The sequence below is a fragment of the Delphinus delphis genome, chromosome 20 (genome assembly GCF_949987515.2).
Source record: "Delphinus delphis chromosome 20, mDelDel1.2, whole genome shotgun sequence".
NCBI classification, from domain to species: Eukaryota; Metazoa; Chordata; class Mammalia; order Artiodactyla; family Delphinidae; genus Delphinus; species Delphinus delphis.
Window position 1 is genome coordinate 7140733 of NC_082702.1, and position 19428 is coordinate 7160160.

The 19428-nt window shown below is 57.0% G+C and overlaps 1 protein-coding gene across 3 annotated transcripts; it reads right to left on the reverse strand.

Annotated features, from left to right (window-relative positions):
* Positions 1-406: 406 nt before the first annotated feature.
* Positions 407-18786, reverse strand: MED25 (mediator complex subunit 25). Of its 3 annotated transcripts, none has more exons than XM_060000813.1 (18): positions 18611-18786; positions 18470-18515; positions 18120-18244; positions 11362-11460; positions 10823-10943; positions 10405-10567; positions 10145-10275; positions 9818-9905; positions 9529-9722; positions 8965-9093; positions 8465-8550; positions 8330-8387; positions 8119-8226; positions 5711-5899; positions 5310-5381; positions 4964-5182; positions 4527-4710; positions 407-2203 (listed from the first exon to the last, which is right to left on the reverse strand). In XM_060000813.1, the coding sequence occupies exons 1-18, from the start codon at positions 18742-18744 to the stop codon at positions 1959-1961; spliced, it is 2391 nt and encodes a 796-aa protein (XP_059856796.1). In that variant the 5' UTR covers positions 18745-18786; the 3' UTR covers positions 407-1958. The 3 variants fall into 3 exon arrangements, with proteins under 3 accessions (XP_059856796.1, XP_059856798.1, XP_059856797.1); XM_060000814.1 differs by lacking the exon at positions 407-2203 and adding an exon at positions 3875-4074; XM_060000815.1 differs by lacking the exon at positions 18120-18244 and having other exon boundaries at positions 18611-18738.
* Between the last annotated feature and the right edge of the window lie 642 nt (positions 18787-19428).

The following is a 19428-nucleotide window of genomic DNA, read 5'->3' on the forward strand; positions in this document are numbered from 1 at the left end:
CCCAAGTTCGCCACAGTCCCCATCAATCCTTGTCGTCTTACACCCGTCCGCGTCACACATTTCCATCACCTGCCTGGTCCCTGGAGCCATCTGAGTTTTCAGAAACCCCTGCTACGCACGCTGCCTGGGAAACCTCACCCGCTTTTCCCTCCTTCGACCGCCACTGGGATCTCCTGCTCCATCTCTCATCTGCGTCAGAATCGCCGAGGGAGCTTGTTCCAAATGCCGACGCCCAGCCTCCCTCCCGCCCCCGGATGGATTTGCTTCGACAGTTCTAGATGGTTCTAGATGGTTCTAGGGCAGGGATCGTAAACTCAAATGCCGGCAGGAGCCAGGTGGGCCACATAAATGAGTGCACTTGCCAGGTATAAGAAAAGTCGACGGCCAGAAATATAATCAAATGGAATCTTTACTGAACTCTGGTGAATGCATGGAACATAATACAAACATGTGTCATACTGGAGTTTATATTTCAAATCCAAAATTGAAAAAATACAAATTGAAAAATAGAAATATTTAATTACTAAAATTTTTTTTCTCTGTCGTAACTCTTCTGCTCCCTGACTTGAAGCCGGGAGGCCGACATCATCCCTGCCGCCCCCAGATGTCAACGTCAGGCCTTGGATGTCATGGTGGGATGGGTGGTTGAGAATTCAACCTGGACTCCTGAAGCTGGGAGCGATATTGAACTTGATTCAGTTTTGTAACGGAAAACGGCTGTTCACAAGCGTGGCCGCTTCCAAACGCAGAGATGCAGGACAACTACTGGAGAGTGGTGTAGGACTGTCATCTTCCGGTGGAACCCACTTAGGAACCAGCAGCTTATTGCCCTGTAGTTCGTTCAATAACTACTATTTGCGGTCTGCATTCACACGATCGACATTAACCAACAAAGGCAAAGTGGACAGTGTTAGTTTTCATCAAGTCTGGATGTGGAGAGCCCTTGGGGGAATTTGGTCTTTAACACCACGAGTTGGGTGAATGTGGTCTGGGCCATGTCTTTCGTTTCTGGAAACCAACTGCAGCAACGAAAGGGAGTCAGAATATTCCCTGCCAACGACTTCCCCATTTTTGCCAGGACTGGGTGAACACAATCATACATTCAAGTAGCTGTTTGTGTATGTCCTTGCGGAGAAAAGAGAGTGTTCAGAAGGGTTGGAACCTCGATCAAAAGTCTCTGACTGACCTTCTCAGGGGAACCAAGGTGTGGCTTCTGCCTCATCTGAAATGAACCAAGTGGATGGACTGCAACGGTTCAGACTGCTTCCACACGTCCTGTGACAACCAGGTCACAGAGCTTCTATAAAACACATTGGGTCAAGTTCATCACCAGCCTGCCCGTGGTTAAGGTACACGAGCCTGTCACGGACGTCGTGTCCTGTGTTCCGTTGACTTTCTTAGTAAGGTCAGTGCCTGGTATGATGCAACGATCTGAGTCCTCGGATCAAGGCGTCCCCTGTCGGTCCCGTGTGACACTGATCGTTTGATCACTACCACGGTCTGTAGCTGTGCTCAGGCATTTTGACCAGTCTCCATGAAACTGTGCATTTCTCTCAACACACAGGAAACAGGTCACTTCCCGGTGTCGGGCCTGCCTTGGCACGGTGTCACAGATTTCTTCGGTCATATCGAGATTCTCCACACCACAAATAAATAAAGCTAACTGGGTGGTAACAGTTCATGAGCAGCGATAGAAAAGGCCACTATTGATTTGACTCATTCAAGCAACGGACTTGTCAGTCTTCGGATTTCTCTTCACCTCCCCATGGGATGCAGACGCCTGCTAGACTTAAAGGATGGTCCAGACAGACATGAGTTTCTGTTCGGGAGGCGTCATTTCTGCTCCCTTATAAACTCGCTGTCGGTAGGCTGGAATGCCCAGGTGACTCTTTTCACATGATTCCGGAACCGTGCGTGGCAGCCGTGCCACTGCTCCCGTCCGCTTCCCAAAACCAGCCCTACTGACACTTGAGGCCCTTTTTCAGTTCATTGAGTATTGCGTCTCGCGTCTGCTCTGTGTACTGGTCGAAGCTCTTACTGTGCTTGGATTCATAGTGACGCCTCAGGTTGTATTCTTTCAACACAGACACGATTTTTTTGCATATTAAGCACGTAGGCATGCTCTTCACCTCCACAAAGAAATAGGCTCGCTCCCATTTCTCTCGAAACACGTGGCCCTCTCGTTCTCTCTTTCGTTTTGCCACTTTTGGTAGAGACATGGGTACAAGAAAGATTTCACTGTCTCCGAACGCTACCACAGGAACAACAACAGTGCAAGCCCCGTGCCAAAGGCAACAGCCTCCTGCCTCGTGGTAGGGGAGTCAAGAGGGAGTGGTGGGGACTGTGGCGAACCAGAGAGCACACGCCCCATGGAAAGGGGCAGCTCCAGCCCGTTGTTTGCTAGGCAGAAGGGCGGGCCCAGGGGTGCCAGATCTTCTGACTTGTCAAGAGAAGCCAAGACTGCAGATTTTGTGTGTGTGTGTGTTTGTGTGTGTGTGCGTGTGTGTGAATTATCCTGATTTTTACAACTAACTTGTTAGGAAAAAAAATGCCACATATGCTAACACAGGGAAGGCCAAACAAAACTCATCTGTAGAGTGGCCCACGGGCCACCAGTTTGCAACCTCTCTCCTGGGACAGGGCCCGGGAATCTGATGTTAACCGGCATCTCAAACAATGCGGATGCTGGTGGTCCAGCCGTGGACCACGCTCTGAGCAACACTGCTCTAGGGTCTGACAATGGACAACTAATTTTCTGCCCCCAGGCCAGAGCACCCCTGTGCTCCAGCCACGTGTCTGTATCCAGCCGTCCCCTGGACGTCTCTCTAAGGACGACCTGAGGCCCCTTGCCTCATTACATCCCAAACCTGTACATCCTCCTTACATTCCTGCTGGGTTTCCCATCAGCAGGATGGCTCCACTGTCCACCCTGTCCAAAGCCCTGGAAGGTAGGTCTCTGCCTGGGACCTGGATGGAGCCTGCCCTCTCCACATGAGACCTCATCCATTCTGGTGTCTTCAACCACCAAACACATACTGTCGCTAAGGACACACATCCTGAGCTCCCAACACGGCCTTGGTCACTTGGATGTCCCTGGACCATCACACTCACTACTGGCTCCTTCTCCCAGCTCCCTGCCTCAGGGAGGCCCACTGTCTACCACACACCCAGGCCAGGCCCTGGGCACCGCCCTCAACCCCGCCCGTACACCCCCAGCTTTCTTCGCACAGCACACTAGTCTCTAGCCTCACCCCTCCTGCCCCCCGACTCGGCCCAGCCCCTCCTCTGGCCTCTCCTCTCCCCAGGGAAACTGCCCCAGACCCCTACCTGCCTTCCGTCCTGCCCCATCACATCCCATAGCCCAGAGGGGGCTTTCTGAGAGCCAGCCGACCCAGGCCTGGCCCCTGCTGGTGGCCTCCCGCAGCTCTTCTGCATCCCCTGGACAAGCCTCCAGCTGCTTGGTTTGGAACCTGAGCCCCGTCCCCGCCTGGTGCTTGCCCACCTCTCTAGGCCCCCCTCCCTTATGCTCGTGCTCCAGAAGGATGGACTCGCTCCTCTGACCACCCCAAGCTTCCTCCTGCCCCCACACGTTCATTTCTGTGGTCTCCGCACCTAGACCGCCAGCGCCTGCCTTCCCAGCCTCCCTGACTCCTGCTTCTCACAGATGCTGCCAAGCCCAGCTGGCTCAGAGGCCTCAGAGCCCGGGCCCACCTGGTACCCTCTCTAGCTCCACGAGTGCACGTGGTCCTGGGGGCCCTGCCTGCTGCCTCCACATCTCCCTGGAGCCAGGCTGCACCAGACCGCCTGACTCGCCGCCAAGGCCCTGGCCTCACCAGCCCGGGGCCTCAGGGACGTCTGTTGAAGCGAGAACAAGGACAGAGGTGTCTCCCCCCGTCTCCTCCTGCCCAGTCCTGGGGGATGTCAGTGACGGGAGCCGGGGCGTGTGTTAAAAGGAACTTTATTGGGTGTCGGGGGTTCAGATGAGGTCCATGAGGATGTCGTCCTCCATGACGCTGGGCTGCAGGCCCGGCTGGGGGACCGGGCCCCGGGGACCCCCGCTGAGCAGCATCTGACCTGGGGGGCAGTGGGGAAGGGACTGCATCTCCCAGTAGTCCCTGGGGCCCTGGAGGGCCCTGGACCTGCTTCCTCCCTCCTCCTCTGGGAGCCCAAGGCACTGAGTGGTCTAGGAAGACCTGGGGGGACCCACAGAGTCGCCTTCTGACGCCATGTGACCACAGATAGTCTGTTTCCCGTTAAGCCTTTGGGAGCCCATCCCCCAACATACCTCTCTGGCCCTAAGACTACATTTCCCAGCAACCCCAGGAAGACACGCAGGAGGGGAATGGTGGGGAGAGCTCCTGCCTCCTTGGTCCCCCAGGAGCCCTTAGAGCCCCAAGAGCCATGGGGGACCCGCTATTCTTCAATCCCAGAACTTTACTTCCCAGAAGTCACTGGTCTTGGGGCTCCAGTCCAGGGGCTGTTGGGATACTCAGTCCAGGACCCTGGCCTCCCCCGAACCCCCTTACCTGGCAGTGGAGCCCTGGGGGGAAGCTGTGCAGGCCAAGACTGGGCCGGCGGCGGCGGGTGCAGGAGCGGGGGCCCCAGCTGGGGCTGCCCCAGGCCCTGGTGCGGTGGGGGCAGCAGTGCAGGGGCCCCTGGTGGCTGGAGGTGGTGGAGGGAGGCCTGAGGCGGGGGCACCCCAGTCTGGGGCTGGGAGAACAAGGAAAGCAGCTCAGAGGGCCCTGGTGGGGAGCCCCCACCTCCCCCAGCCCCTCGGGTAGCTTCTGGTCTTTCTTCCAAGGAATCTTATCAGAAGCCCACGTAAGACACATGGGGAGGAGCCAGGCGGGCCGCCAGTCACACCCTCCAATCAAACCAACCTCCCACCTCCAAGATGAGAGGAATCAAACTGTCAAGGCCCAGGACCCACAGCTCCCATCTGCCCCCCGCCCCCAAAGCTCACCGGTGGTGGGTTGAGGAGGAGGCTCCGCAGTTGGGGGTTGGCCCCGGGGTTCTGGGGCCGAAGGATGGGTCCGGGAGGGGGCGGGCCGGGGGCCGCTCCGGGAGGGCCTTGTGGGGCGCCCGGGGGCGCCTGGGCAGCACCCTGGGGCTGCGGCTGCCCCGTGGCCGTAGAGGCCCCCACGGTACCCTGCGGCTGGGGCTGTGGCGGGCGGAGCTGGAGCTGACGGGAAGAGATGGGGGTGAGGGCAGAGCCCCCAGACACCTTGACCTCTGTGGTGGGGTCAGAATCACAGCCTCCTCTGGGGCCGCCCCCGCCCGGGCCCTGACCCCACTGGCCCTGTCCTCACCAGGTTCTGCGAGGGCCTTGCCTGGTCCTCCAGAATGGGGCCCAGCCCCGGGGGTGCCTGCTGTGCCCCCATCTGTGTGAGGAGAGAGGGAGCAGATCAGTGGCTGGCGGGGTGTCCCCATGTCGGGGAGGGTCTGCGCCCTGAGAGGGAACCTGTCAGGAGCTGGGGACCTTTTCTGCAGCGGGTGGGCAGGTCTGGGAGGTAAACCTTACGTTCCCAGGTCCCCAAGAGGGGGCTGTGTCTTGGAGATCCGACACGAACACTAAAAAAGGAGAGCAATGGTGCATGGCAACATGGGGACGGGGCTGAACTTGGCAGGAGTAAGTGCCCAGCGCTGGAGTCCCAGGAGGGCCCTGCGGGGTCTGGCCGTGAGCTCTGGGGCCGGGAGCCGCGGCGCTCACCCCGCGCTGCTGCTCCAGCTTCTGCTGCTGGACCTGCTTGTGGTTGGTGATGACCTGCCGGATGCCGTTGACAAAGCCGCTCTGGTCGTAGGGGATGAGGCCCATGAAGATCTTCTTCTTGGACGAGTACAGGAGCATGAGCACGCGCACCTCGCAGGGGGCCGTGTGCGGGAAGTGCACGCAGCCCGCCTGTGGGAGAGGATCGCAACTGGTCACACCCTGGAGAAGGAGGCCTCCCACCCCTCCGGGTTTCAGATGGTTCTAGAGGCCCCACAGGCCGGGAGTGGCAAGCTTCCTGCTCTGAAAGGTGGAGGAGACTCAAGGCTTGGCTTGAGGCTGCTCCAGAGACCTGGGTGCCCAAAGGAACAGGGCGAGGCTGGGCACCTGTTCACTTGGGCACTTGCTGACCACCGGGCAGGAGAGCAGAGAGGAAGTCCCCCCAACTTGGCCACACCGCGGGAGGCTGGGAGGGCTCACGGCTGAGAGGGAGGGGCTTCAACAGAGAGCTGACACTGGAATCATGTGATCAAAGGTGGTGGCGGATACGTGACTGACTGGGAATCCAAGAGGCCCTTGGGGGTGCCACACCCTCCCAGCCTCAGTACCCGCAGTCAGAACCGCGGGTAGCAGCGCTAACACCACAGGGGATGTGACTCCGGGATGTGCCAACACACGTCAGGCAGCCTGCCCATGGCTGGACGCACGGAAGTACCCAGGAAACATTAGCGAATGTCAGGTAAGCCCGTAATACGCAGGGTATTCAGGAGGTGGGCTCTTGGGGGAGGAGGGGCTGATAAGACTGAGGTCCCCCCTGTAGAACCTTGGCCAAGTAAGCTTTGCTTTCTCACGTGAGGCAGACCCTGCTAGCTGTCTACCATCTGCCCTTCTCCCCTGGGTAGAGAACCCCGATTCCGTTTGGGTAGCAACATGTCTGGGTCCCAGTGCACTCATGGGTGCCTGTTCCCCGATGCTCTCCTATGCAGCCAGGGGTGGCCCAGTGGCCTGGGTCTGGCCCAGGACGTGAAGGGAAGCCTGCCCACGAGTGTGGGAAAGTGCTTTCCTAAAGAAAGGGAAATACACGGCTGATGCCACGCCTCCTTCTTGCCTTCCTACATCAAGTCAAACGAGTTCTCGAGCTTCGAAAGCCATCTTACAACCACTAGAGAGAAGCCAGGAGAACCCCAGAGATCCTGGCCCTGACGTCATGGGGCTACATAAGTAACCCCGAGAGCTGCTCACCTCTGGATGTCCTGTTACGTGTCACAAATGAATGTCTGCTTGTACAGTGCTCGCTTTGGGGACATCCCTCTCAGAACCCAGCTGCCATGCTTTGAAGAAGCCCAAGCCAAATGGGGAGGCCACATGTGGGCACCCGGATGGCCAGGCCCAGCTGAACCCCACTGACCGCACCATGTGAGTGGGCCATCTTGCACCTCCAGCCCAGGTGAGCTTTCAGATGACCACAGTCTTAGCCACCACCTGACAGTAACCCCCACAAGAGTCCCCAAGCAAGACTAGCCCAGCTGAGCCCAGCTGACACACACGGGACTAGGAGAAAGCGTGAACTGTTGTAAGCCTCCACCCCAATCATCTATCTGCTCTAAAAACTCTGCTGGTTGGGTGTATTGCTATCTGCAGTTGCAGGTATTCCCAACTCTCAGGATCACCTTCTTTGTAGAATTTTCCTGAGGATTCCATGAGGTAATCCGCCTAAAGTCCCCTCTCCTAGAAAAGTGCCAGGTCCACAGGATGTACTCGTTAACCGGTTCTGCTCTATTTAGAGAGCCTCCCTCAGTGTTATGAGTTGAACTGTATCCTCTGAAAACACATGCTGAAGTGCCAAACCCCAGCACCCGTCAACGTGACCTTATTTGGAAATACGGTGTTTGCAGATGTAACAAGTTAGGATGAGATCATTAAAGAAGACCCCAGTCCAAATGACTGGTGTCCTCATAAGACGACAGAGACACACACACAGGGAAGAAACACACAGAGGGAAGGCAGCCATGTGACAACGGAAACAGAGACTGGAGTTTTGCTGCCTAAAGCCAACCCCGCCAGGGGCTACCAGCTGTAGGAGGCAAGGAAGGGTCTTCCCCTAGAGGCTTCAGAGAGCACGGCCCTGCTGACACCCTGATTTCATTCAGACTCCTCTTTTCCAGAAGTGCGAGAGAATACATTTCTGTCTTTCTTGGCCCCAGGAAGCCAACCCAGCAAACCCCCGTCAGAGCCAAGGGTTTTAACACGGAACGGACCTCAACCTGGTGCTTGTTGTAATTATAAAAAAAAAAAAGCTAAGGCTGAGAAACCCGAGGTCACAAAGGCAGCCCCACCATCAAAAGTGGCTCCCTGGGGCCCACGAGGATGGGGAGTGGCCACCTGCCCCCCCACCCGCCCACCCCACTCACAAAGCCGTTGCCCATGATGCGGTAGAGGCCTTTGAGGGAGTCCAGGTCCTTGTTGGTGAAGTGGAACTGGACCATCCTTGAGTTCCGGAACAGAGGGCCCAGGGTGGTCTGTGGGAGACACTGACGTGAGCCAGCGGGCGGAGCAGGCGCGTGAGGACAGAGGCGGGGGGGGGGGGGGGGGGTGGTGGGCGGCTGTCCCCTCCCCACTCACCAGCAGCTGCTGCGGGATGAGCTGCATGATCAGCTTCTGGGGCCACTGCTCTGCTTTCCTGGGGCAACAACGGGAGGGGCGTCAGGAAACGCACACCCCAGCTTCCCGCCCGCCCCACCCCCAGCAGGCACCTACAGGTTCTCGCCGTGATTCACATAGACCTGACAGGGCAGTGACCGAGTCAGCTTGGTGTTGGCGTCCACGGAGGCAGGTTTGGGCTTCTGAGGGGAAGAAGGGCATGTCACAGTGAGAAAGGCCCTGAGCCTCCATCCCCTTGGCCTCTCCTGCCCTACCCTGGGAGCCCCGAAACTCGGGACCCCCACCCCAGTTTAAGTCCCACGAGCCCTGGGCCCCTCCGCCAGACCATCAATCCCACAATCCTCTAGCTTTCAAATTCCACAAACACTGGGGCTCCTCCTCTTGCCCCCGAATCCCACAGCCCTCTGTCCCCTAGATGCCACCATCCCCCGGATCTTCCCTGGACCGAGTATCCAAGACCTCTCTTAATCCTGAATTCCGGGCTATAAATCCCACGTGTCCTTGGAACCATCCTCAGGACCACAAGTCCCACAACCCCATGGGGGCCCCGGCCTAACCCTGCACCCCACCAGGCCTGGCCCCATGGATCCACTCACCTCCTGCCACTCGAGGACCCCGCTCCAGGCCAGGAGTTTGTTGGAGACTGACTGCTGCCCGCCGAGGGCCGGGGCCCCGAGCTGGGCCGGAGAAGGGCCACTCACCCCTCCTGGGGCCACGGTGCCCGCCTGACAGAGGGGAGGAAGGAGGGCCATGGGGCAGGGTCAGACCATCTTCTGGGGGGAAGTGTCCTGAGAGAGGGACAAACCAACAAGCAGAACGGGACGGAGGTCCCTTCCTCTGCACCCCCAGGCCCAGAACACCACTGGGCCATGCCTGGGACCATAAATGCTCTGACCCTGTAGGATTCAAAGACTCTCAAGGCCCTGATGTCTTGCACTCCCAGGAGCCCTCGGGCTCCTGAGAACAGTCTTCACCCACACGGAACCACAAACCCCATGATTCTGCCCCCGGACCCTGCAGTCTCAGTGTTGCCTATAGCACAAGCTCCACGAGCCCCCGAGGACGCCGAACACCACCACCCACGTGCCCTTGGGCCCTCCTCAGAAAGGCCAACTGCTCCTCCCCTGCACTGTGCTGGCAGCCAGAAGGCAGGTACCTACCATGGACGGTGCCCCTGGCTGTGCAGGGGGGGCCAGGCCCGGGCCAGGGGCCACAGTGGAGACCAGGCTGGGCTGGGAAGCAGGAGGTGGCTTGGGGGCGCCGGGGGGCCCTGGGGGCAGCGGGGGGGCCTGGGCCTGGCTGTAGGGGGGACCGGCTCCCGCAGCGGCTTGCTGAAGGGGGCTGATGGGCGGGACTGCGGGAGACACCAAGGGAAGCGGTGGGGGCAGGTGTGTGGCGAGCGGCCCGGCTGCCCCCACCCGCCCTGCCACATCCCCGCCCAGGACTCACAGCGAGGGCCCAGCCCAGCCTTCTGGTTCTTGGCGGCCTCCACTGCATTCTGGGCAGCGACCTGGGCTGCACTCAGGTTCCCAGGGACCTGGCGGTAGAGGGGAGGGGCTGGTGAGGACCACCCTCCCCAGCCCCAATATCGCAGGAGCTCGTGACTCCCATCACCCCACAGGGACATGATTCCCCACCCTAAAAGTTCTACTCTCCAGGTGTCTCAAGGGAGACACCCATCACCCCCAAGGCCCAACATCCAGCTAGGTCTCTCCCAAGGGGCCAGGGCTCCCTCAAGGCCCCAGGAGCGTGTCCCTTCCCCGGTGATGTTCGCACCTGGTACTGCTGGGGGACAGGGGGCAGAGGCTGCTGGGGGGCTGCTGAGAGCGTGGCCCCCGAGGGTGGTGCTGGAGGCAGGGGCACAGGCTGCTTCGGCTGCAGGGGGCCGGGGGCCGAGCCACCTCCGACTGAGAGCCAAGGATGGATATCGAGCCCCACGAGAAGGGGATTGAGAGACGGGAAGAAAATCCAAGTCAGAAGAAGCCCGGGAGGACGCCCCTCCCACCCCCGTCCCCCCAGCAGCACCCGGGCCTCACCTGGCAGCACAAGCCCCCGCACGAGCACCATGTGCCGCGGGTCCTGGCTCACATCTGCTGGCGGCTGCAGCGGCTCCAGCATGGCCGGGGGAGCTGCCTTCTCGAACAGAAGCCGCAAGGCAGGCAGCTTCCGGGGAGACACGATGGAGAAGTAGATTCCTCGCTACAGGAGAGGGGACAAGCAGTCAGGACAAAGGCACCAGGCCAAGCCCTGGCTGTCACACCTGCTGGGCCCTAAAACCAAATCCCATCGGGCTTTGGGACAGGAGACCCCAAGACCTGTATTAGCTGCCCCAGAGAATTCTGGGTTATAGTTCTTCCCACAGGAGCCAGCTGAGCTGGCCACGGGGTCTGTGGCGATCCTGTGGCCCAAGGCAGCAGGCCCCAGCCCTCCTCCCTCAGACCCAGGAGCCCTCACCTCCCCAATCTTCTGCACGAGGGTCTCCGTCGTGCACCCAGAGTACGTGGTGCTCTCGACAGCAGGCAGCAGGTACGGGGGCGAGTTACAGATAAGGAGGCAGACTCGGTGTGTCTGGCCGCTGCCGAGGACAAGGAAAGATGTGGAGCGCGTGGCAACAGGGGCCCTGAGAAAAGACCCAGAGCCGGCACCAGCAGAGGTGCAAGTCCTCCGGCCCACAGGAAGTCAGGAGTCAGGCCCCTATTTCACAGCTGAGAGCACTGAGGCCCGGAAGAGCCTCCTGACTCACTCTAAGATGCCCGGCAAGCAGGGCAGGCAGGAAGCAGACCCAGAGCTGGCTCCCCTTTGATGAGGACACCGAGACTGGGCACAGGCCAGGTGATCTCATCAGAACACCGTCTGGACACCGCCTGCTTCCCAGCCCCGTGTCCAGCATGCAGAGCCCACCCACCTCCCCACAGTGAGGCCGGGGGTGGAGCCCCACGACAGGCAAAGCAGGCTACGTGCCCGGCGGACAGAGACCGGCGTGGGCCACTCACATCTGCTCCCGCATCTTCCTGAAGTCATCGAACAGCTGCAGGGCTGTGCTGAGGCCTTCCGCGATGAGGCTGCAGCTCTCGCCACCCCCGCCCATGAACCTGCAGGGGGCCAGGCGGTCAGCCCCTGGGGGGCCCTGCGGCTCCAGCCCCCAGCCCCTGGGCCACCCTGGAAGGGCCCGAACCTGCGCCATCCCTCCTCATAGACTGTGCACCTTGGGACGGGGACACTGCCGAGTTTCCTGCTCTATCCCCAGTGCTGGCACGAGGACAGGGGACATTTGTCATCTCCTGCAAGGCAGTCCCTCTGGCAAGAGGCCCCATCAGAGGATGGAACAGAGAAAGGGCCCAGGACTCTAAGCCCAGGATCCTGTGCTGTGTCCCAGTCCCTGTGCACCTTGCCCTCTCTGGGCCATCTGCCCTGGCCTCACCCCAGCTTCCCAGCCTGGTGCAGGGGCCTCCTCTGTCTTCCCACAGTGTTATGGGTTGAACTGGGTCCCCCAAAACGGGTATGCTTAAGTCCTAGCCCTCCACCACACCTTAGGATGTGATCTGATTTGGAAACAGAGTCTTTACAGAGGTAAACAGGCTACAATGAGGTCCTTAGGGTGGCCTTAATCCAATATGACCGGTGTCCTTATAAGAAGGGGGACTCGGGACACAGAGACAGACACACTCAGAGGAAAGGCAATGTGGATGTGACGAGACACAGGGAGAATGCCACGTGGAGATCAGAATGTCACTGCCACAGAGCAAGGAATGTCTGGGGCGACCAGAAGCTGGAAGAGGCAAGGAAGGCACCCTCCCCTAAAGTTCCAGAGGGAGCACGGCCCTGCCCACCCCCTTCTCAGACTCCTGGACCCAGAACTGCGAGACAATAACTTTCTGTTGCTGTAAGCCACCTTGTTTCTAGTACTGTTACAGCAGCCCCAGAAAACGACTACACACAGATCTGGGCTTCTCCCCCAGCTGATCTACAGAGGGGTCCCCAGTGTCTGTCCCCGTGTGGCCTGTGGCAGGCCTCTCCTAGACTGCAGTTGTTGTCACCATGATTCTTCGGGTCACGTGGTCACAAGGCTGAACCTTTGCCGCAGGGGACATCTGTGCAGACTGGGCCCCGCTCTGGGAGCCCTAAGGGCCCTGTTGCTCTGAACCGTGGCCCCTGTGTCTGTGTCGGCACCTGTCTCCCCGACAAGGCAGGGACGGGGGTCTCTGACCTCCCTTGTCGCCAGCCTCACCGACCCCACCCCACCAAGCCTGGCACAAGGGAGGCCTTGGGAACTGTGTGTTACATAAACAAATGGCTTCAAATCCAACCCTGGCCATCAAGGCCAGAATAGAGCCAAGCCCTCAGCTGGGCATCTGGGGCCCTGTCTACCTTCCACTCCATCCTCTCTGGGTGCAAGTCCTCCAGAGCTTCTTGGGTGTCCCTGGACTCCGTGATCAGCCACGCGCCCAGGCCTCTGCCTGTGCTGTCCACCCCAAGACCATGTACCACTGCCCCTTCTGGCACAGGTAGAAACCCTGCTTGCCTAACCAGACACCCAGCCCAGTGTCATCCTCCTCCAGGAAGCCTTCCTCACCTGCCACCTGATCTCAGGGCCCACCCTCAATCACATCACGTGTCCCCCAATACTGCGAATGTCAAGCTTCCTTCCACAGCCCACCTCCCCTCCAGACGGTGCAGCCCTCAGTGAGGGAGAGCCAGTGGTCTGAGCCAGGTCTAAAAGTACACACAGAGTCCCGGGAAATGCCTGCTGAGCAAGTGAGCCACCGAAGCATGCCCCCTCTGTGCCCACCTGAACGCTTTCCCGGTGTAGACTCCTGCCCTCTGCGCCCACGCTCAGGGTGCTCAGGCCACACCACTGTTCCTCCCCACGACCCACTCCCCAGCCCTCCTCTTCCTCACCACCGAGACTCCAGTTTGCACAGGAATTTGAATGGCGCAGAGTTGGGGGAGACCCCGATAAGTGAACCAACTCTGGATCCACCCTACTGCCAGCTTCCTGTGCTGGAAGAAATCAAGCCATCTTCATGGCTGGGGCTAAGGAGACAGGGGTGAGGGGGCAGGGGGAGAGACAGGAAGCAACTGCTTCAGGAATTCGGGGTCTCCTTTTAGGGTGATGAAAATGTTCCAGAACTAAATAGAGAAGGTGGCTGCACAACATTTTGAATGTACTAAACGTCACTGAATTGTTCACTTTAAAATAACTGCGTGTTGGACTTCCCTGGTGGCGCAGTGGTTAAGCATCCGCCTGCCAATGCAGGGGACATGGGTTCGAGCCCTGGTCCAGGAAGATCCCACAGGCCGCGAAGCAACTAAGCCTGTGCACCACAAATACTGAGCCTGCGCTCTAGAGCCCGCGAGCCCCAACTACTGAAGCCCGCGCGCCTAGAGCCCGTGCTCCACAACAAGAGAAGCCACTGCAGTGAGAATCCCGCACACCGCAACGGAGAGTAGCCCCCGCTCGCTGCAACTAAAGAAAGTTGGCGCGCAGCAATGAAGACCCAACGCAGCAAAAAATAAATCAATATTTAAAAATAAATAAAATAAAATGACTGTGTGTTATGTGAATTTCACCTCAATTTCTAAAAAAAATAATTTATGAGGGAAAGTGCGATTGACCACTTTGAGATCCCAAAGCTGGCTTTTTTTCTTATTGAGCAGTAAGCATAAGCCATCTTTTACCAACTCAGGGACAGACACATAACAAATATTTTGTCCAAGAAATGAGAAAACCTTAAAAATGGGCAGTGGGAGAGGGAATTCCCTGGCGGTCCAGTGGTTAGGACCCCACGCTCTCACTGCCGAGGGCCCAGGTTCCATCCCTGGTCGGGGAACTAAGGTCCCACAAGCTGGGTGGCACGGCCAAAAAAAAAAAAAAAATGGGGAATGGGAGAAAGCATGACCAGTTGCAAAACATGTTTTAAATATCATAAAGTTTCAAATAAACCCCTCAAGTAATAAACATAAAGTAAAAATAAAATGATTCCTCATTCTCATGCCTCTGCCCCCAACTGTTCTGCCCGATGTCACACCACTGAGTCCTCACCACCCACTTTCATGGGCCAACAGGCCCCGGGAGCCCCCCAGAGGGACTGAAGGAACATGAACAGCAGCCAGCTCTGACCAGGGACTTCCTACTGCCAGACCCCTGCCCAGCCCATCACCCCAGGGGAACACTGGCTCCAAGAAGCGAGAACTTTGCCTGCCTCATACCCCCGACTCCTCGGTGCCTGGAACAATTTGCCCCACAAACATCTGTTGAATGAATGAAGGCACAGATAAATGAATGAATGCACAAACGCACTGTCACAACGCTATGGGGAAGACACTTGGGCTATTTTCCTTCTACCCTATCCTTTCTTTTTTTAATCTTTTTTTATTATTATTATTTATTGGCTGCAATCGGTCTTCGTTGCTGCGTGCAGGCTTTCTCTAGTTGCGGCAAGTGGGGGCTACTCTTTGTTGCGGTGCGCGGGCTTCTCGTTGCAGTGGCTTCTCTTGTGGAGCACAGGCTCTAGGCACACAGGCTTCAGTAGTTGTGGCGCACGGGCTTAGCTGCTCCGCGCCATGTGGGATCTTCCTGGACCAGGGCTTGAACCCATGTCCCCTGCAAGCCACCAAGGAAGTCCCTACCCTAGCTTTTCTGATGCTGGGTCACTAGCTGTAGGGGGGAGGGGGAACCGCCCCTCTTGTCAGAAAGGAAAATGTAACATCAGAAATGAACCTCTCCAAAGCAAGGACATTTCAAAAATCACACTGCCGGGCTTCCCTGGTGGCGCAGCGGTTGAGAGTCTGCCTGCCGATGCAGGGGACACGGGTTCGTGTCCCTGTCCAGGAAGATCCCCCATGCCGCGGAGCGGCTGGGCCCGTGAGCCATGGCCACTGAGCCTGCGCGTCTGGAGCCTGTGCTCTGCAACGGGAGAGGCCACAACAGTGAGAGGCCCGCGTACCGCAAAAAAGAAAAAAGAAAAAAAAAAAATCACACTGCCTGCTTTGTTCCATAAGTGATGGATGTTCCAGGAAAAGATAAGATTTCTCCAAGCGTGAACAAAACTTGCTGACTTTCTTCGTGATCTCTGTTACAGAAGGGCCCTGAATGCCACAGAAACTGAATTTAGATAGTTACATAGGACTTGATAAAACAGTGACGACTGTGAATATTAAATAATGGCTTAAAATGTTTATCAGCTGATTGGGAGGATTCCGGTGAGCATACAGCACACAAAGCTTTTTTATTTGGTTATAGGTACAGTGTATTCTAGGTCGGTTAAAGGGGAGGGTGAATATGGGATGAAACTATTCAGAAAGCGTTTCCCTCTTATCTTCCCAGTGCCCTTGACATTTTTAAATAAGGGGGTTTAACTGCTTTTCCTGACACCCACCAGAAGGTTTGGTTTCCTGGTAATTATCTTCCCCACAGCTTTCACTCGTTCATTTATTCAGCAAAGGTCTCCTAAGGCCTCTTGGGTCCCAGGCCCCAGCTGGAAGCAAACAGCAGGAGAAACACCCAAGTCCTGGACATTCACAGTCCAGAGGTGTGAAGCTGTGACAGGGAAACACCTGGGAGCAATGGGGTCAGAGGAGAGAGCAACTGGCTGCTTGCCAGAATCAGGGAAAGGACATTTGAGTCAGGTCTTGATGTTCATATAGGAGTTTACCGGGGGGGGAACCAGATTATGAAGTGCATTCTGGGCATTCATTCATTTACTCACTGGTTCAACAAAGTTTTCCTTAGGCCTCCTTTGTGCCAGGCCCTGTGCTGGGTGCTAGAGACTTGAGGAACATCAGACTTGGACTTGGGCCTCAAGGAGCCCCCCATTCAACATTATTCAAGTCTTACCACAATCTAGTCCAAAGGTTCTTAAATGGGGTGGATTCTGCCCCCAAGGAGATACCTGACAACGTCTGGAGACACCTTTGTTTGTTAGACTGGGGGAGGGAAGTAGCCACTGGCATCTGGGGGGTAGGGGCCGGAGATGCTACTGAACACCTTACAATGCATAGTACGGCCCCCCAATAACGAAGAGTCATTTGGCCCAAAGGGTCAACAGTGCTGACGCTGAGAAACTCTGCTCTACCTTGACCATGAATTCTAAAGACCATGAGGGGGAAACTTAAGAGTCAACTTTGCAGTGAACATGCAGCACCCAGTCCAGCGCATACAGCCTGGAACAAAGCAGGTGTTCAACAAACATTTGCTGCAGGGACATACAAAGGTAACAGTGACCTGGTGTTATTTAATGAACTCTGACCAGACCCTGAGCTGAACACAGTATGAAAATCAGGTCCTGTGATCCTCCCAAGAGTGCTGAGACATGGACTACCATCACCCATCTGCAATCCAAGAAACCAAAACACAAAACAACAGCAAAAGCTTAGGTAGCACTTAATACGTGTCAGGCACTGATTTTTGTTTTTTTGTTTGTTTTTTTTTTGCGGTACGCAAGCATGTGGGATCTTCCCGGACCGGGGCACGAACCCGTGTCCCTGCATCGGCAGGCGGACTCTCAATCACTGCGCCACCAGGAAAGCCCTCAGGCACTGTTTTAAAGAGGCATCAACTCGTTTAATTCACAAAGTATCCCTACAAAGTCACGGTAACCATGTCTCCAATGATCCTCGTCTCCTAGTATTCACGCCCCCTCAAACACTGGACAGGACTGACTTGTGTACTAAACAGAATGGGATAGAAGTGATGGTGTATGACTTCCAAGGTTTGATCATAAAAAGCTCTGTGGTTTCCTCTTTGCTCTTTCTGTTGGATTGCTCAGGCAGAGGAAAGCCAGCTGTTGGAGGACACTCAAGCAGCCCCACGGCTAACATCTGGCACGGAATCGAGGCCTCTAGCCAATAGCCATAGGGTGAGCCACCCTGTAAATGGATCCTCCGGTCGCAATCAAACTGTTGGATGACTGCAGCCCAAAGTCATGGCAACTGCAATCCCACAAGAGACCCTGAGCTAGAGCAACCCATCGAAGCCACCCCTGAACTCCTTACTTACAGAAACCACATGAGATAATAAATGTCTGTTGTCTTAGGCCGGTTAAGTCGTTTGTTTTTTTTTTTTTTGGCCGCGCCTCCAGGCATGTGGGATCTTAGTTCCCAACCGGATATCAACCTGTGCCCCTGCAGGGGCAGTGTGGAGTCCCAACCACTGGGCCGCCAGGGAAGTCCCAAGCTGCTAAGTTTTGATCTGTTACCCAATAGTGAATAAGTAACACGATACCTATAAGTACTACTAACCTTCCCGTTTTAGAGACAAATTATATTAGACACAGGGGACAGGGAGTTCTGTTGTGGTGGAGCCACGCTGTGGCCCCAGTCTGTCTGCACCTGCAAGAGCCTGCAACGTGAACTATCACAATTCACTCCAAAGCACAGAGGCCTAGCTTATCTTGGCCTAGCCCCACCCCTCTTGCACTCAGGCTTCAATGCCTCCACCTGAAAATGGAGAACCAGAGTAGAAATGAGAAGCAACAGGCAGAAAAGGGAGGAATCACACGTGGGTGCTGGAGTTCCACAGGCCTCCTTGACTGGGAAGCTCTTTCTACTGCCGAGCCAGACAGCAACATCAGCTAAGCACACAGAACCGACCACAGAAGTGACTTAGGGATAAAACCACAATCCCCATCACAGTCCTTTTCAGCCAACTAATGGGAGGGGATGGATCCTGCAGCTCAAATCCAAGCCACCATTCCTCCGCGGTCCGTCACAGGGTCCCCCAACCCTTCCCAAAGCCCAGAAAAGAGCTCACTTAATGCCATCGAGCCAGGTGACAAACTCATAGGCGCTGCTGGTGGGAGCGTGACATTGTACGTAGGACTCTGGGGCGCAGTCCACCGTGTTGAACACCACGAGGCTGTACTGGGTCCCCCCATACTGGAAGGGGAGGACAGAGAAATTTTTTATCTGGAACCCCAGCTCCCTTTTCCCTCAGGGGAGTTGGGGTTCCCAGCTCCCCGTCCCTTAGACCCAGGAGTCCAGACCCCAGCTCCTCCCACCTCAGACCCAGGAGTCCAGGTCCCCGCCCCCTCCTCTCTCAGACCCAGGAGTCCGGATTCCCAGCTTCCCGCTTCCCTCAAACTCAGGAGTCCCAAGACTCACGTCTCCCCCGAAGTCCGTCTCGGCAGGAGGACCACCATTAAAATACCTGTGAAGGTCGGAGATGAAAGGTCGGGGTGAGGCAAGAGACTGTGGAAAACTAAAGTCGGAGGGCGGGGTTGGACTCGCGGAAACGGCACTCACTCGATGGCCGGGAGCAGGTAGTGCTTGCGGAGCCCCTCGAAGTAGGGCCCCAGGTTGGCCGTGCCCTCAATTACAAACACCACGTCAGCTACGAGGCCCCCGGCGCGGGCCGGGCCCTCCGACCCGGGTACCATGCCCCGCGCCGCAACCGTCACCGCCGCCGTAGCCACTGCGGGATGAGCGGAAATGCGCTTGCGCTGCGCGCGCAGCCGCGCCGGACGGCCTTGCGTCGCTGTTGACGCTCTAGCGGCCATGTTTGTGCGGGGCACCCAGGGCTGGTGGGTTTATCTCCATCCTCCTTCGCACCCAGTGTGTGCAAGACTCAAAAAGGACCTAGCGAACCCCTTCGGGGGCCTGATGTGGAAGACTGAATTATTGGTAGAACTGTCGAGAGCGAAATATATTGAAAGCTGTGCGTCAGCCGCCATTTTTGAGCGGGGCGACGATTCCGACACTAGTTTCAATGGGAGGGTCTGGAGACCTGGTTGCTATGCAACGCGTACGCTGCCCTTGTTTTCTAAAAGAGAGATTAGGTTTCTAGTTAAGTTCTTTCTGGCTTGGGGGGATGGGGGGGTCGTGTGAAGGGTCCAATCACAGCATCCGAAACGGCGTTACTAGGCAACGCTTTAAGGTTGCAATCAACTCTGAAGGGAGTGCAGCTGTTTTTCCCACCCTGAAAAGAAGCCGATCTCCAACCCAAGTGGAGGTTGCTAAGCAACACCTGCTAGTTGTTTTCTGGGAGAAGAGCCAGAAACTGGCCTAGAACATAAATACGTTCCAGGTGGATTAAAAATGTAAATGTAACAAATGAAAGCATA

Bases quoted from the DNA above. Each gene is read 5' to 3' on its own strand.
- MED25 (XM_060000813.1), bottom strand. From the start codon at position 18,744: ATGGTACCCGGGTCGGAGGGCCCGGCCCGCGCCGGGGGCCTCGTAGCT. The intron at 5,183-5,309 runs GTGAGGACAGGG...TCTTCCCGTCAG, and splicing joins CAAGGCCCTCGCAGAACCTG to CTCCAGCTCCGCCCGCCACA. The intron at 2,204-4,526 runs GTAAGGGGGTTC...CTCTACCAAAAG, and splicing joins CCCCAGGGCTCCACTGCCAG to TGGCAAAACGAAAGAGAGAA.